The 16,990-nt window shown below is 42.5% G+C and overlaps 1 protein-coding gene across 18 annotated transcripts in view; it reads right to left on the bottom strand.

Moving 5' to 3' along the window:
* The window catches only part of LOC142902032 (protocadherin alpha-C2-like), a 142,100-nt gene that overhangs the window by 10,596 nt on the left and 114,514 nt on the right, over positions 1-16,990 (bottom strand). For 16 of the 18 annotated variants that reach the window (XM_076046824.1, XM_076046820.1, XM_076046819.1 and 13 more), the window contains exon 2: positions 1,269-1,333. In XM_076046824.1, the coding sequence (XP_075902939.1) occupies positions 1,269-1,333 (65 nt within the window). Of the gene's footprint in view, positions 1-1,268; positions 1,334-4,363; positions 7,479-14,254; positions 16,826-16,990 lie in introns of those variants that run through there. The other 2 variants (XM_076046811.1, XM_076046805.1) reach the window with 2 other exon arrangements.

The raw sequence follows: 16,990 nt of genomic DNA, 5'->3' as shown, positions 1-16,990 counted from the left end.
GCAGACCGACTGTGTCTAATAAAGCTATCCCATTGCAGCCTTACATGTTTCAAATGTGTTAAAGTTTAAAATGATGGTGCCATTAATGTGACCGCTAACTTGAATGAATGCCCTCTGATTCCCACAGCAGGTAGGAGCCGCAGGATTTGTGTGTAATGTACCATAAACTTTCTACCTGACACGTCATCTTTCCACCTGACTTCCTGCCCTTGGTTCATCACTGACCCCACTCTCACCTCACACTCCCCTTCTGTTATTTTCTCATCTGTCCAACAGCAGGTACATTTTGGATTGCATTTCTCCTCAATCTCAATAAATTAGATATTCTATCTTGTTCATGAAGGACTACTGTATTCCAAACCAAATACAAGTGACAAATTACTTGCCATGCCAATGGACATGAAAATAATGTTTCACTTCCATTCAACACAAAGAAAAAAAAAACTGTTTAATAATAATTAAAATATACATTATACTTGGTGACAGCTGTAACTTATTATTTTAATGAAGTTTAGTCCTCCTTATTTTTTAAGAGGTTGCTGACAGATGAAGAAGATCAGACTCATTAACTACTAAAGGCAACATCTTTTATGTACGTCTCCTTTTGTTACGAGACAACAAATATGAAAAAAAGCACAGATAGATAAAAGACCTGCACTCAAACCTTTGATTTAAACAGGCATGCACTGCCACAGCAGAAAAAAGACTTCTGAGAATAATGCTATTGTCTTTCGTCTCGACTGCACAATGAGAGAAGGACTTTGAGTTTTGAGCATTAGAAGAGTGACTCAGCATTCATTTAATCTTTGATTTAATATTTGTCGTTTCATGCTCACGTTTCACTTTTCATGTGTGGATCTCCAAAATCAATGTGCAACTCTCTCTCTCTGCTGACTATTTGAGGATATATTGCATAATTCCCTGAATCCTTTGTCTTCTTCTTCAAAATTACTAAATAAGGACTAAATGTATTGGGAAGCATTTATTCTTCTAAAATACTTGATGATTATAAATACCTGTCCAGTTACCTAACAGTTACCAGTTAGGTAGTGGTGCAGATGTGAATTTACTTAATTTTGCCAGGTGTGACTAAAATTGTATACTTAGTCTTCGAGACAACACAATAAAAAAAAGTGTTGCGTTGTGATGAGATATGTCAGTCTTCTTTCAGGTCTGATCTCACTTGTAAAGGAGTTTTCATATCACAGTGATTTCCTGGCAAAATAAAGGTTACAAATGTATTGCAAAGTGACAAAAAATATGCTTACCTCTGCATTACTCCACCCGCTCTCAGGGAGGCTGAATATCTCCAGTCTCCACCCGGCACTTTAGGCTGCAAGAAGACGTAGAGGAATTGAGTCTTAGGTACATGTGAAAACCAATATCAACTCATTAATGAGTAATGGCGAAAGCTGTGAGTGCGTGTGAGTCAGGCACACACATGGAGCCATTAACACAAATGTAACGGCCCCAATTTTGCTCTCACAATGCAGATAGGTCTCTGAGAATGATGGCGAGAGTGATAAATCAAAATGTATAGGTGCTGCCACAGCGTCATCTCTTTCCCCACTCCCCATTTCCATCTGCGGCAAACACAAACAGGTTTCACCCCCAGTCTCTCGCTGTCCTCCTCACACTTAGACATGCGGCCATTTTGCGTGGGTTAGGATACTAAAAATAGGTTGATCACCTTTTTGCAACTAAAAAAAAAAAAAGCAGAACTGTTGCATGGCTTAATGTGGATGGTCAGATAATTTTGAAGTCACATGTCTGCACACCATTCTCTCCATTCTTTATCACTATTTCATCAAACTAAATGAGCCAGCCACTCGAGTTAACTGGATAATACCAGAATATCAGAATGTTATCATTGCTCCTGCTTGTCATGGCTTTTATTTCAACTATCTTGAAAAAATAATTCACCATATCCATATCCTTTTTCCACCCTATTCACGACCGTTTTAGGTTTAAATCCATGATCTGTTTATATAGATCAAACCATTGAGATTCGCTGCAAAGCTTTGCCTGAGTGGGGCCGTCATCTCACCATGGTTACTGTGTAGCACCCTGGCTACATTTTAGTCTGCACCCACCGCCCTCCCTCATCTGAGTCCTATGAAGGTCACAGATGGGGGAAGGAGGGGTAGAAGACGGCAGATATCAGATTAACCCCCACCCCCGAACACTGCATCAGGACGCAGGCACATCAAATAAAGAGGGAAAGGACTACAATGTAGCCTGTGCTGTTTGTTATAGTCATTCTAACATAAGTTGAGCAAATAAGCAAATATTGTAAGAAGTGAACTGTATTTGTGATTAAAATATTTATGTAGTTAATTGATGTGTTAAGTGAAATTTGTTGTTATCCTGACTGTGCTATTTAAACAAGTGTGCTTCTGTCTTTAACTCAGCTAAACCTCCCTGCTTGGCCATGCAGGAAACATAATTGCAATCTTACTTCCTTTCTAATATGACAGATGTTTAGTTGATGCTCAAGCTGCATTGACCTCTACAAGACTGCAGTGTACATTCATCAACCTTGGAATCCAATATTGGTTGAAATGAGAGACGCCTGGTATTTCTGATGGACTCAGTCATACATAGCACACTATTTACATAGACTTGAAGTGCTGCATCAAGATACAAAATGCACAACTTCATTCACAATCACACAAATCCTGTGGGGGTGGGAGGGTAGCAACACACAAACAATGATTAATTTAAAGCAGACCTAAACATCATGAGAGATAGTCTCCTGTTGCAGCAGGGCTATGGCTAGAAGGAGAGGTCTGCTTGTATGTTTTTTGTGGGTGACACACAGACTGAAAAACACACTAAACATCTGGAACATAAACATCACCCCAATCTAATACACTAACGCAGGAAAAAAATAAAATAAAATTTGAATGATGGCAGTCATCACACAGAGCAAAGAGATAAATACAAGAGGCAAACATATGACACTTACGGAGGATGACAAAATAATTCATTGTGATTCATCACTGATGGATATAAAAACAAAAAAAAACAAAATGACTGGAAATAGAAAAGAAAACAACCTAAATCAGAAGATAAAGTAAGCTCTCAGGCCTTCCACTCGATCTAAGTCTGTTTCTCCATTCTTCCCTCTTCCTCTGTGAAAACACTCCATGGAAACAGTGCTCACACCTCCGCCATCAGCACTGCATCCAATCACCTTTCATCCCCCGCCTCGTCTCCCCGAAGCCAGCCAATCCCCGCACAACACTCAGAAACACATCTCGCCAGTTAATTACACGGCTAGAACAAACATGACTGGCATTTAATGAGAAACCCATCGATTGTTTACAGATCAATTCTCTTAAAATTTCTTCATTAACCTTTTAACTGCTGCTTTTAACTTACGTTCCCTGATATTCTTACCACACCGCAATGAGAGACCCAGGGAGGCTTTAGAGTAGACGTTGTACAAAAAAAAGTATTCAAAAAATATACTGTTTTTCTCATCCTGAAATGACATTGTTTAAATAAAACAGAATGATGTAAACATGCAATCCAAGAAAGAATCTAAATTGGGTAAAAATGTGCAAACATAATTATGAAGGTGTTTGGTTCATATTTTCATGATTCCCAATTCTGCTGTACTGGCTCAGTACCAGAGATGTACGTGACCAGAAGAGGATATTTTTGGTGCATTGGGACTCATGGTTCTCATCACAAGACAGCACAACTTCCCACACTCTGCCTCTCTGTAGAGATGACCACTTAATACCCTTTGGACCCTGATCAAATTAATATTATAGAAAGCAGCCCCGAGTCAACAAATTAAGCTGCAGTGTTGGTCACAGGTGAACAAGTTACTGGAACTAATTAGTTAAGTTCACAGAATGAGAGACAATGTAAAAAAAAAAAAAAAATAGCAATCTGGGAACAATATTCAGTATTGTAGTTTTCTACAGAACACATGAGATGGATGCACTTGTACATCTTCTATCCTGGATTTATGCAACGTGAACTATGTTCCCAATTGTGTGAATCAGAATGAGCCTTCCTGCCCACTCAAATTCAGAGCCCAGAGAAACTTTTCTCACTACAAGCACCAGGATATGCCAGTCCCTGAGAGACAGAAGTTACATAATGTTGACTGAGAGAACTGAAAGGATTTATGCATCTTTGACGGATACTTATTTTCAGACCTGTACAATGTGGATGTTCAGAATTCTAGGACTTTGCCAGATTTGGAGCTATAAGGATTAACAATGAACATATGGGAAGAACAACCACTCTGAACCAAAAACTATGACTTTCTGAGACTCGATCTTTTGTCATGTCTAATTTGCTCAATGACTGTAATGATACAATCTACGTCACAACAGACACACACCTGAATGGCAGTTGCGTCTGGCATACTTAGACGCCGTACAACTATCTGGCTCTGTCCACTGTGGCTGGTGACGTAGCCTGAGCCCCAGGTACCACTGTGGGGCCGTCCTGTGTTGTAGAACATAAACGTATCACTTCCCGATGTGGCGGTCAGGCAAGTCTTGTAACAGTATGTTTTGGTCATAGACCCATTTCCCCGCACTTCAATATAATGCGGTTCCACTTTTAAGTCCCGGCGCAGGGCCACATTGGTACTCTGCTGTCCTGCACCGCCTCCTCCTCCACCTGCAGCTCGTCCTCCGCCACCACCACCTCCCCCAGCTGGGGTGCTCCCCTCTGGAGCACTCTTCTTGGACACACAACATGGGCAGCAGGATCCAGGTTGAGTGCAGTAGGCATGGCAACGTACAATAGCCAGCACAAAGATGGTGACCAGGAAAACAAAGGTCGTAGCGCACAAGGCAATGATGAGGTAGATAGTGACGTTGGAAAACATTAGGGGACTGTTGGGCCTTATGATGCGCTTTGGGTCTGGGGCCAACTTTGGAGGCAACTCCATCACATGCACGTAGATGGTTGCTGTAGAAGAGAGCGGTGGGAGGCCATTGTCGCGCACCAGTACTGATAAAACAAAGGAGGTGGAGTTATCCTCGATGACACGCCTTGTGGTACGGATCTCACCTGTGTGCTCATGCACTTTGAATAAGTCCAGGTCTTTGTTGGTCTGCTCCAGGGCATAGAGCAACCAAGCATTCTGCCCTGCATCACCATCCCATGCAGCTACCTTGCTCACCAAGACCCCTGCTTCAGCATTCCTCATCAGAACTTCTGTTGTCCTACTCCCATTGGCAGGTGGGTAGACGACCCTTGGCATATGGTCATTCTGATCCATAATGTAAACATACACTGTGGCTACACGGTTGAGAGGAGGCACACCATTGTCCTGGGCTTTCACCTGAAAGTGAAACTCTCTCAGCTTCTCAAAGTCAAAGGCTCGCAAGGCATGGGCCTCACCTGTGTTGGGTTTGATGCTGACGTAGCTGGCGACAGGGATACCATGGTTGATGTCATTGAGGACAGTATAAGTTATCCGTGCATTTTCTCCAGTATCAGCATCTGTGGCCTTGACAACACACAAGGGCGCACCTGGCGCATTGTTCTCTGTAATGTAAACGGTGTATGACGTCTGCTCAAAACGAGGCGGGTTATCATTCACATCGGCGACGTTGACCTTAAATGTCATTTGAGATGACAGAGGTGGGGTGCCTCCATCCACAGCGTTGACAGTGACATTATAGGACGAGATGGTTTCCCGGTCCAAAAAAGCAGATGTGACTATGGTGTAGTGGTTTCGGAAGGACTTTATCTTGAAAGGCAGATTGGGCATAATCTCCAAGGTAACTTGTTTATTTAGCCCAGAGTCACGGTCATTTACACTGATCAGTGCAACGACCGTGTCAGCTCTGGCATCTTCACGTACAGGGCTGGACAGCGAAGACAGTACAATATCGGGTATGTTGTCATTCACGTCCAAAACTTCAACAACAACTTTACAGTGCACTGCCACAGGAGCTGGCCCCTTGTCCATAGCTTGTATGTACATCTCGTATGAGTTAGTCTCTTCATAGTCTATATTGTTCTTGACACGGATTTCTCCAGTGTCTGTGTCCATGGAGAACATCTGTCTGACCCTTTCAGGGGTGTAACTGCTAAATGAGTAGAAAACCTCCCCATTTGAGCCCTCATCTGCATCAGTGGCATTCAGCTTAATGAGCAGCGTGCCATTTGGAGAGTTTTCAGACAGTTTCACTTTGTACACGGAATTGTCAAAGGCAGGAACGTTGTCGTTAGCGTCAAGAATACGTACATTGATTTTGGCTGTGCCTGTTCGCTGTGGTGTGCCTCCATCTATAGCTGTCAGGATTAGCTGATGGGAGGGCATAAGCTCGCGATCAAAGGGCTTTTTCAGAATAAATTCGATGTGCTTATCATTCGAAAAGGACTTAATGGAATCCAGCGTCAGGTGCTCATTTGGGCTGAGGCGGTACTGCTTCACAGAGTTGGAGCCGTCGTCTGCATCTTGCGCGCCCTCGATGTGAAACCGTGAACCAGTGAGCGCGGATTCGGACACTTCGAGCTGATATTCATCTCGAGGGAACTGCGGCGCGTTATCGTTCACATCTAAAATCTCCACCTCCACGTTGTGCGCCTCCAGCGGGTTCTCTAAAACCACCTCCAGGCTGCGCGAACAGGTGCCGCGAATTTCACAAAGTGTCTCTCTGTCGATGCGGTCGCTGACAACCAGCTTCCCGGTTTTGTGGTTTATGGCGAAATATCTCCGGCCGCTGTCCGACGTGATTCTGATTCGTCGCGTGGCAAGTTTTCGCAGGTCCAGACCCAAATCACGGGCAATGTCCCCAACCAGCGCCCCGTTATCCAGCTCCTCCGGGATGGAGTATCGAATTTGTGCATGTGTCAGGCTACTGACAACAAAAACAAGCAAATAGAAAGAAAAAGGCTCCTTCACTCTGCAACAGCATCGCGTTGTCACAGCCATCGCAGGCAGGCAGAATTTGCAGAGGGCTTGGAGAAATCTCTCTGCCTTTTTTTCTTGTTGCGCGTCCCCAGCCGCCTCATCAAAATAGTCCGCGAATATCTCCGATCATGAGCACGTCGACCACCGCATCCTATCTGGATCCCGATTAAATAAACGTGTTCCATGTGCATCCATGTTTTCCTTTGTCTTAGATGCTTCTGTTTTTATTTTTCCCCCTCTCCTCCCAGGCAGGCTGATTTTTACTGATGCTGCCTATTGGTCTCTCTCCCCCTGCGATGTGGTGATGTGTCTAAAGGGGAGGGGGAGCCACTCGCTCAAGCGGCGTTGGCTGTATTTCAGCACCTCCGATAAAATGACCGAGGGCGAGATCTTATAAAATAAAATAAAATAAAATAACATATAAAACAAAAAGGCATGCGACGACACGATGAGTTTAATGACGCTGCATCCAAAACGGTCGGTGTCATCTGGCCATCTTGTTAAGCGAATTAGAGACAGCCGTTTTCCCTGTTTTTGTCGGTGCCACCGCCCTTTTCACTGTGTGCCGGGAAGCTGATTTATGAAACAAGCTGGCGAAGAGGGGTCCTCACTAATGAAAACACAATTACGCAATTTCTTGTTCTACTCAAACACGAAAATAATGCAGAGAATATATATTTATTCATGTATGTATTTATTTATAAGGCATCGTTCCAAATTGGTGCATTTGTGCAGCTTCCTTGCAATGCGGAACGTAACTTTAAATAGGAGAGTTTGATGCTGGGGGGGAAACAGGGAAGGAAGGAGTGACCATAGGGATTCTATTTGTACATTATGTGTGCAAAAACAGCTTCGTCTCTCCAGCGTATCATGCTCACGCCACTGTCAAGTGTGCGGTGCATTTGCAGCACGGGTCTAGATGTCGTGCTCCACATCTGGCAAAAGAAATACAAGGCACGCATACGAGCAAGTATTTCTTGAGATATGCAGTGATGCTTGTATGCTTACACATTCTAAACTATGCTGGAACAAAAATGGAAAGTAGCAACAGCATTTCGCTGAAAGGGAGACAGTTTTTAGTTGTTTTTTTTTTTTTTTTTAACCACTGCTATAGCTGATATATGCCCTGTACATCCTGCAGTTACAAATTCCTTGAACAACATAACACACGCAATTCTGTATTTAAGTTGTGACCTAATGTGCATCTCTCTCTCTCTCTCTCTCTCTCTCTCTCTCTCTCTCTCTCTCTCTCTCTCTCTCTCTCGCTCTCTCTCGCTCGCTCTCTCTCTCTCCCCATCTATCTATCTATCTATCTATCTATCTATCTATCCTTCCGTCCTCCTGGTACACTGCCATTCTCACCCACGTCAAGTTTGCCCAGCAATTACAGCATTTGGTATCCCAGGAGACTGGGAAGGCAGTGAGTCACTGAGGGACTGCTAGTAGATGCAAAAGAACATAGACTCTTTGCACTCCAAAGTGACAAGGAGGAGGTGGCAAAATGGTAAAGCTTGGAGGAAGCCAAATGCACTATGAGCTTCTTAGTTAAAAAAAAAAAAAAAAAAAAAAAATATATATATATATATATATATATATATATATATACTTTGTTTGGGATATGGGAACAAGACTAACAATACATACAGAATATACTTACTTCTAACTACTTGTACGTTTGAAAGGGTAACTATGATTGCTACAAGTTTCCATGTCTGCATTTCAGCCCACTGAACAGTATGATAACACTCTCTCTTTCACCCAAAATGTCTGAAAGTGTGTGTGCGCGCGGTCTAACACACTAATCGTGACATTTGCAAATCCCCCCAGTGGGGCATGTGGACCTTCATGTTCGGCAATGAAACAGCGGTAAAGAAAGGCAGTTATCTTGTCAATAGCAAACGCTGGATTTACAAATGGCTTTTACACTGTTCTTTTATACCATCCAACCTTTTTGCCTCCAATGTCAAGCAATACAAGTCTCTCATAGTCCATGTGCTTTAAATATGCACATTTGTCTCTGCGCTATTTGCAGAGCGCTAAGCTGTGGCTCATTATTATTATTTCACTCAAGAGAGTAGCAGACAAAGTTAATTGTTCCACGTGCAGATAATGGTTTTAAATAACCACTTTTATTTACAACAACAAAAAAGGTACAAATTTGAGTGGAACAGCTACGACTGCATGTGGTTTGGATTGGTCAGTTATGAGAGAGATAATTCAGATTTTAAAAATTGAGAGAACATTTTTGTTCACACGCCTCTGTCAGAAGACAGATACAGTACATTGAATCAGTGCTGTCTAATTTCATTAATTATGGAACACTATTAATAACTTTCTATTTGATATTTCTATTGACTCTACCTCATTAATATAACACATTGGCCACTCCAAAAGCCATTTGTATTACTTCGACACAGAGTAAGGAGATTGAGATTGTTTGTGAGTCAAATGAGAGCAAAAGACCAGGTCATAGAAAGCAAACCGTGAATAAGGACTTGTCTCCTTATATCACTCCTTCAGTCAAAACATGGGGGGGATACAAAAACAATAACAGGCCCTCAGGCAGACATAAAGGACACTTGTGCCTGTAGGCCTACACATCCCTCAGATGCACAAAATACACAACACAAACTACAAAAGCTATCACGTTTTGTTTTTCCTGAAAAAAAAAATTGAATTCATTGTTTTCTCTTGTGCTCAAAATTGGTACACAAAACAATGAAAAGCCAAAATAAAAAGACTATATTACTGTATGGAATACAAAGGTCAGATCATATTAAAATGTCATACTGAGTGCAAAATCTGAGCTTACCACTCATTTTTAGTTTGCAAAATTAAATGACCTTTTTTCAAACAATTATTGACAGATGCAGAAGCATTGAACCAATTCACAAAAAAGTAAATAATTAAAAATAAACCCTGAATGAAATGACAAAACAGCATCTCATATCAACTTAGAAGCCTGTGGTTTTGCACACAACGTTGCTTGGGCTACATAATATAAAAGGTAAGATGAGAAAGCATTTAATCAGCACCACAGTAATGCAATTTATCAGTCTTGTCCTCTGGTGTATATCTGTTCTATCACAATATAATAACTATCACAATCACTGAGAGCAAGTTGTACTGAAGCTAAATCACGGAAGCAACAGCAAATGGAAAACACAAAAGTACTGCAAAAGGGAGAGGCAGACTGAAGGGAAGAGACCACAGCAGTGAAGAGACAGTGAAATTGGTCCCTCTGTTGGATCAAATCGGTAGTACAACGTATGGACACGTGATCATCGCCCCACGTCCACCCTCACAGGCTCTGTCATTAAGCCAAAGGACACATAATCCAAGCAATGTGTGTGCGTGTATGCTGGAGAAAGAGGCAGAGAGGGGATAAAAGATAGACAGCTAGAGAAAGAGACAGGGGAGAGAGAGAGAGAGACAGCACGCAAACTCAGGCTGGCTGTGGCAGTCATTTTGTATTTTACTTTCAGCCATCCATTTGACCTGCAGTGCACAGTGCTGAGCAGGTGTAGATGACAGAAGCCCTTCAGGCGGTAAAGCTTTTATAGTAATTGCACAAAGATCCAACATGTCTATTTATCATGTAATTCTGAATTTAATATAATCTAGAGACATTGCACACAATTCACACCAACTAAATGGTTAAAACAATAACAAAGGGAAGCTCGGTTATAGGTTGCAAATTACTACAACATGCCCCGTTACCACTCATATTATCAGACGAGCACTTTCAATTAATATCTGAAAATTAAAGACAAATGAAATCCAAATAAGGACTCTTTTAACAAAATATGATTTAAATTGTTTAGTTAAAGAGGCAACAGCCTTGGTCTAAGATTTACTCTGTTATCCTACTTTAAGAACTTTCCGATTTATAATTGCTGCGGGGAAAAAAAATGCCATGGGATGGCAAATCCTTTTACACAGGTGGACGCAGTAAGCTGGTAGAGGTAGCATTCAGTGGACATGTTTGTTCATGTTGATCCCCTGTGTACCCTGCTTTCAAAACTAAAGGGCGCGAGAGAGCTAAAACGGGCACAAAGCAAAAATCCCTCCCCAGAGTTAAACTGTTCCTTGCGTGTCCTGGTTCAGCTTGTGCATAAATCAAACAGATTCTTGTTGTGGCACTAAACAAAGCTATCAGGACATGCAGGCAGGCTTTGCATACTTCCCTCTTAGGATGCCCTGGCTTTGTATTGACATAGGATGGGAACGGATGGAACCCTTGGTACAGAGCATGACAAAGCTAATGTAATGACTGCAACAACATTGCGATGCCACTAAGGCGCCGCATGGATGGAGGCTGAGTTTGGTTGAAGGACGGAGGATGGAGGGTAATGGTGGGGCTGATAAGTTTCTGCTTTCCTCTGTGACAAATTGTAAGCCTGTGGTGCTCTCTCACTGCATTTCTAGATTTCGAGTTCTCTCTCTCTCTCTCTCTCTCTCTCTCTCTCTTTTTTAGATCCATCCCATCCTCTGAAGCCCCAGTTTTTTATATATTTATATATATATATATATGTATATATATATATATATATATATATATATATATATATATATATATATATATATATATATATATATATAAAATGTGACTGTGTATTTATGTGAGTGTGTCTATTTCCCTAACCTTTATCTGACTTGGCATTTTATTATGCGAAGCTGCAGTCTTTGCAAAGATATTGCTTCTCTTTGTCTCTCTGCATCTCTCCTGCCTCCCATTGTGTCCACCCTGTTCCTTCCTGCTTGCGTCGACAGCACATGGTGTGGGATGTCTGAGTGGGGGCGGGTACATACTGGCAGCTCCCTGGAAACAGGCTAGTTCATCATTTCATTATGGCTCAGTCTCCATAGCAACCGCTAACCTCACTCACACAAAGGACACACCCTTGTGAAGAAGAAAAACAGGAAGTGATAGAGGAGCCAAGACAACGTTTACTTCACTTATTTACCACACATCTGCTATTTGGTCTTTTGATATGGGAAGAGACTAACAAGTAATATTTTTAAGATGACGTGACAACAAATTTGTTCATCGATTTGGCTGTTTGTGTAATTGACAAAAAAAAAAAATGTCCAAGTGAACATCTCTGACATACAACAGTCCATAGACCATTTCCATCTACCTCGAACAAGATAATGCACTGCATCATCAATAATTTAAAGCATTTTGCGGCGCTATGGGTTGGAGGCTTTTATTCTGATACATAAATGTATATTCAAACTGCTATATGAACATGCCTTTCTCTTATTTAAAAAAAATGCATTTGTAGCCCTATGTTATTTCTGTGAAGCCACTGTTTTGCAAATAGATAATCCTTACAAAAAAATGCGCTGTCACACTCCACATCACAGACGCACACTGCACTCAAACAGTCTCTCTCCCATCCGCCATTGCTCTTAACCCCCCCCCTCCCCAGCATCCTTTTTTTTTTTTCTTCCTCTCTGACCGGCCCCGCCCCGCCCAGCCGCAGAGCAGAGCGGAGCGGACAGGAGGGAGAAGCTGAGCCGAGCGGAGCTGATAACTGGATCGGTGTGGAAGCTCTGCTCCCTGCTGCTGCTGCTACTGCAGCAAGTAGCGGAAAATTACCTGCCCCTCCCCCTACCTCACTCGCACACACTCACAGAGCACATACTGAACCACTTATAGGCAGAAACTGCTGCAGGCATTGTTTCACAAACCACGCTATTGAGAGGTAGCAAATGCAGCAGAGATTGTAAGGGGGGAGAAATTAGCGCAGCGACACCGTCACAGACATGGCTTCATGCGGATGGTGCATACATGTAGCGCGCCGCCATCTTTTACCTCAGGGTGACCCACTTAAAACCTTCACATGGCCATTCCCTTTCGCACCACATGCAATATGAAAAGCATGCTTGAAACCGCAAATATGCACTGGTTTTGACTCCATCGCACTGCGCCAAATCAACCTAACAAAATCAGTGTTGACAGATTGGGCCCTGGTATACCACTCCCTGAAATGAGGTCACATAGTCTGAATGACTCAAAGCGTAAAAAAACACACCGCACCACACCACACAGCGTGCGGTGTGCGGCATGCTTCAGCTAGAATATTTATACGACTTCCACCTGCTGGGGGCAATCATAGAATTATTGGAGGAGGGGGGGCAATATGTAACGTGTGTGTGTACACAAATCTAGATTTGACCTAGCAAATTTAATCTAACTGGAGTGCATGTGCCGCCTGTGTCCTAGTTGCCATATGTGGATCAGTATTGCACGTACGCTGCACACACGTCAAGGCTGTTATTGAAAATATATTCAATCATGTTTACAGTGGCCAAACACTGACAGCACACGTGTCTACGGAGATGAGCGTTAATTCCCTGTTAGTTCTCTCAGCTGCTCCCCTTCTCAGAGAGAGCTCACGAAGGAGAGGGGGAGGGGAAAGACAGGTCTGGCAGCACAACACTGGAGGAGGGAGAGAGGAGAAAGGCAGCAACAAAATGAAGGCTGTGTGTTTTGCAAGGAAATGAGGACATAAATCCAAAGAAGAACGCAAATAAAAATCACTTCCTGAAATATAAAAAGGCCCTTTTAAAATCACCAAAACAAAAAAACAAATCAACATTAAAAGACAAAAGAAAAAATTAATTGGTGCAGCTCGTGACAATTATGTTTCAAAGTTGTGTTGAAAGTGCATGATAGCTTATGGGCACATTGTGAAAATGGAGGCCATGCTTTTCAAACCTTTACCCGAACCTCAGAGCAGTCAGTTGTTCATGAACTACTGCTATGAGCCATACATGGCAGCACTGAGAACAGTGGCGTTTATAACTTATCAGCAAAAGAGAGAAACCATCTTTGATTTCAAAAATGTTTTGCTGGCTGATGATATAAGATCCGTGTTCTGTAAAGACTATACTGACACCATCTCAACTTGTAGTAATTTATTTGGCATTTTGTCAAAAATTGGAAGCCTAAGCCTCAGCAAACTAAATGGAGGTGAATGGTCTCCCTCCCTCAAAACTCATCCAGTACACAATCCAACTCTTAACGCTCTTGTGAACAAGTTGTGACCTGCACATACCAATTCACACAAATTCAGATAAGTTCATTTCAAATACACTGACACAAAAAAAATGAATTATTACTACTAATATTCTGAATAATTTATAATGTATGCAAACTCATTAACTGTGTCAAATAAGAGCTCCCTTTACAAACAACAACAAAAAACTCCTTCACACACACACTGCAGCACCCTGTTCTCAGACAAGAGTTTCTGCAGTAGGCCTGACATAATTCAGAACCAAGGATAGCACCAAAAGCAAAAAGGACAAATGCAAGTTCTCTGTGAAAAGCTACAAGCAACTCACCTTTTCTTTACTGGGCAAAGTTTGAGTTCTGGTAAAAGTGTCTCCTCCATTTATGCTGATCAGTTCAGCATCTACTGGTGGAAACGGGGCGGGGAAAACCACCATGTCACTCTTCAGAGTGTCTGAACTGAAGCACACGTCATACTGCTGAGTAGCTTTGGAGTAAGACCAGCTCCCATCAGGGTGGGTGGTGATCATGGGGGCGCCGTACTTTCCAAAACCACCGTCTGTCCTGTGACATCTGACCGCTATCAAAGTGATGAGGCTCAGCAGAAAGATCACCGACACTGCCACAATGGCGATCAGCAGATACAGGTTCAGAACAGAAAAGTTCTCCTTCTTCACAGGGGCATGGCTGAACGGAGTCTTCATGTCACCTGCACTCTCCACCACCACCACCTCAATAGACACAGTAGCAGTCAGGGAGGGTTCTCCACTGTCAGACACCAGCACCACCAAGGGGTGAGTTTTCAGGTCACTGTCACTCATTCTCCTCTTAGTTTTGATTTCTCCACTGCTGGTCACGATCCTGAACAGGTTGTTTCCTTTGGGATCAGACAGGTGATAAGAAAGCAGCGCGTTGTATCCAGAGTCTGCGTCCACAGCCCTGATCTTTGCCACTATCTGTCCCACTTCAGCAGAGTAGGAGATGGTCTCACTGTTCACAGAGCCATGTTCAGAGTAGGGCGGGAGAATAGCTGGACTGTTGTCATTTTCATCCAGTATTAAAACATTGACAGTTACATTGCTGCTGAGTGGAGGAACACCAGAGTCTGTGGCCTTAACCTGGAACTGGAAAGTCTTCAACTCCTCATAGTTAAAAGACTGCAGGCTGACTATATCACCTGTCTCTGAGTTGACGTTGATAACAGACCCCACTATATCATGTTTATGGTTATTATTAAGAAGTGAAAATGTTATTTTTGCATTCTGGTCAGCGTCTGGATCATCTGCAGTAATAGAATATATGACAGCGCCTGCAGGACTATTTTCTTTCACATAAATGTTAATCAAAGGCTCTTTAAAACGAGGTGCGTTGTCATTGACATCAGAAACGTGGACGGTGATTGTACTCGTGGCAGACAGAGGCGGGACCCCTTCGTCAGTCGCAACAATTGTTACATTGTATAGAGAAGCTCTTTCTCTATCCACTTTCCCATCTACGACCAAAGAATAGTGATTCTTGTATGTATTCTTTATTGCAAACGGTACTGCGTCTGCTATTCGAACCTGGACAGCGCCATTTTTGCCTGCGTCAATATCTCTCACAGTTATCAGTCCCACCATTGTATCTAGTGGCGCGTCTTCCCTCACCACATTTACTAAAGATGTGACTGATATTTCTGGTGCGTTGTCATTAATGTCAGTGATTTCAACGAGCACTTTACAATGAGAGGCTCTCGGGATTGGTCCTTTGTCTGTTGCCTGCACCCGAATTTCAACTGCATTGCTTTTTTCGTGATCTAACTCACCATTTACAGTTATTTCACCAGTCGTGGGGTTAATATCAAATGAACTGACATCGCGGTCGTTGTCTTGGTTGATAAAGGAATAAAGAATTTCCCCATTAAAACCCTCGTCCAAATCGTGAGCTTGCACAGATATCACGGTTGAGCCGGGAGGAGTATTCTCGGGCACGGTGGCTTTGTATAACGATTTGTCAAAAATAGGAATGTTATCATTTACATCTTGCACATTTATTACGATATGTAAGGTACCGGCTTTTGGGGGTTTTCCTCCATCTACTGCTGTCAATGTTAATTTAAGTGCAGCCTGTTTCTCACGATCTAGAGCTTTTTGCAGAACGATTTCAGCGGACATCGTGGGCTCCCCGCTATTCTGCACGTCCAGTGTGAAATATTCATTTTGACTCAGCCTGTACGTCTTTACTGAATAAATTCCGACATCGGCATCAAAAGCCTTTGGAACTGCAAATCTTTCTCCCGGGAAAGCGGACTCAGACACATTCAAAACAATTTGCGGTACTCGAAAAGAAGGTGCATTGTCGTTTATATCCAATATTTTAACTTCAAAACGATAGAGATTCAGCGGGGAGTTCACAATGGCTTCCACCTCCAGCGAACACTTCGCATTACGTGAACAGAGCTCCTCGCGGTCAATCCTGTCTGTAACTAATAGTATTCCAGTCTTCACGTTCACTTCGAAATACTTCTTATTGGGTCCGGACACCTGAAAACCTCTAGCTTCCAAATCTTGAACAGCGAGGTTTAAGTCTTTAGCCAAATTCCCCACTGTGGTACCCGAGCTCAATTCCTCCGAAACTGAATAGACAATCTGTGCTTCGGCGATACTCCGCAAGTGAAAAGCAATGCATAAAACAGAAATCCAGCGTCCAAAAATATGTCCTCGCACCATGTCCACAGCCGTCAGAAAGATTGCTTTGGAAAAAATTAGTCCTGAAATAGCATTGTTTATTGGTATCACGCTATGGAACCGCTGCTGATATTCTGTACGGACACGACGAACAAAGAATATCAAGTCACTTTAAGAGCTAAAAGGAGGGGCGTCAGAAAGAAAATAATTATTTCGGCTCTGTGAACGGAGAGTGACATCTTGTGGTGACATTAAAAAACAGACAGGAAATGGATCAGTTCAAATGAAATATTCAGAAGAACACAAAAAAATGTCAAAAACGAAGTGTTCAAAATGTCGAAGAAAACTTAAATACTAATATAAAAATAAGACCGTTGTAAAGTCTCTCTAGTTAATATAAAC

Source organism: Nelusetta ayraudi, unplaced genomic scaffold (assembly GCF_046127955.1).
Source record: "Nelusetta ayraudi isolate G7.1 ecotype Tasmania unplaced genomic scaffold, CSIRO-AGI_Nayr_v1 ptg000090l, whole genome shotgun sequence".
Taxonomy (NCBI): domain Eukaryota; kingdom Metazoa; phylum Chordata; class Actinopteri; order Tetraodontiformes; family Monacanthidae; genus Nelusetta; species Nelusetta ayraudi.
This window is presented reverse-complemented; position numbering and strand designations above follow the sequence as displayed.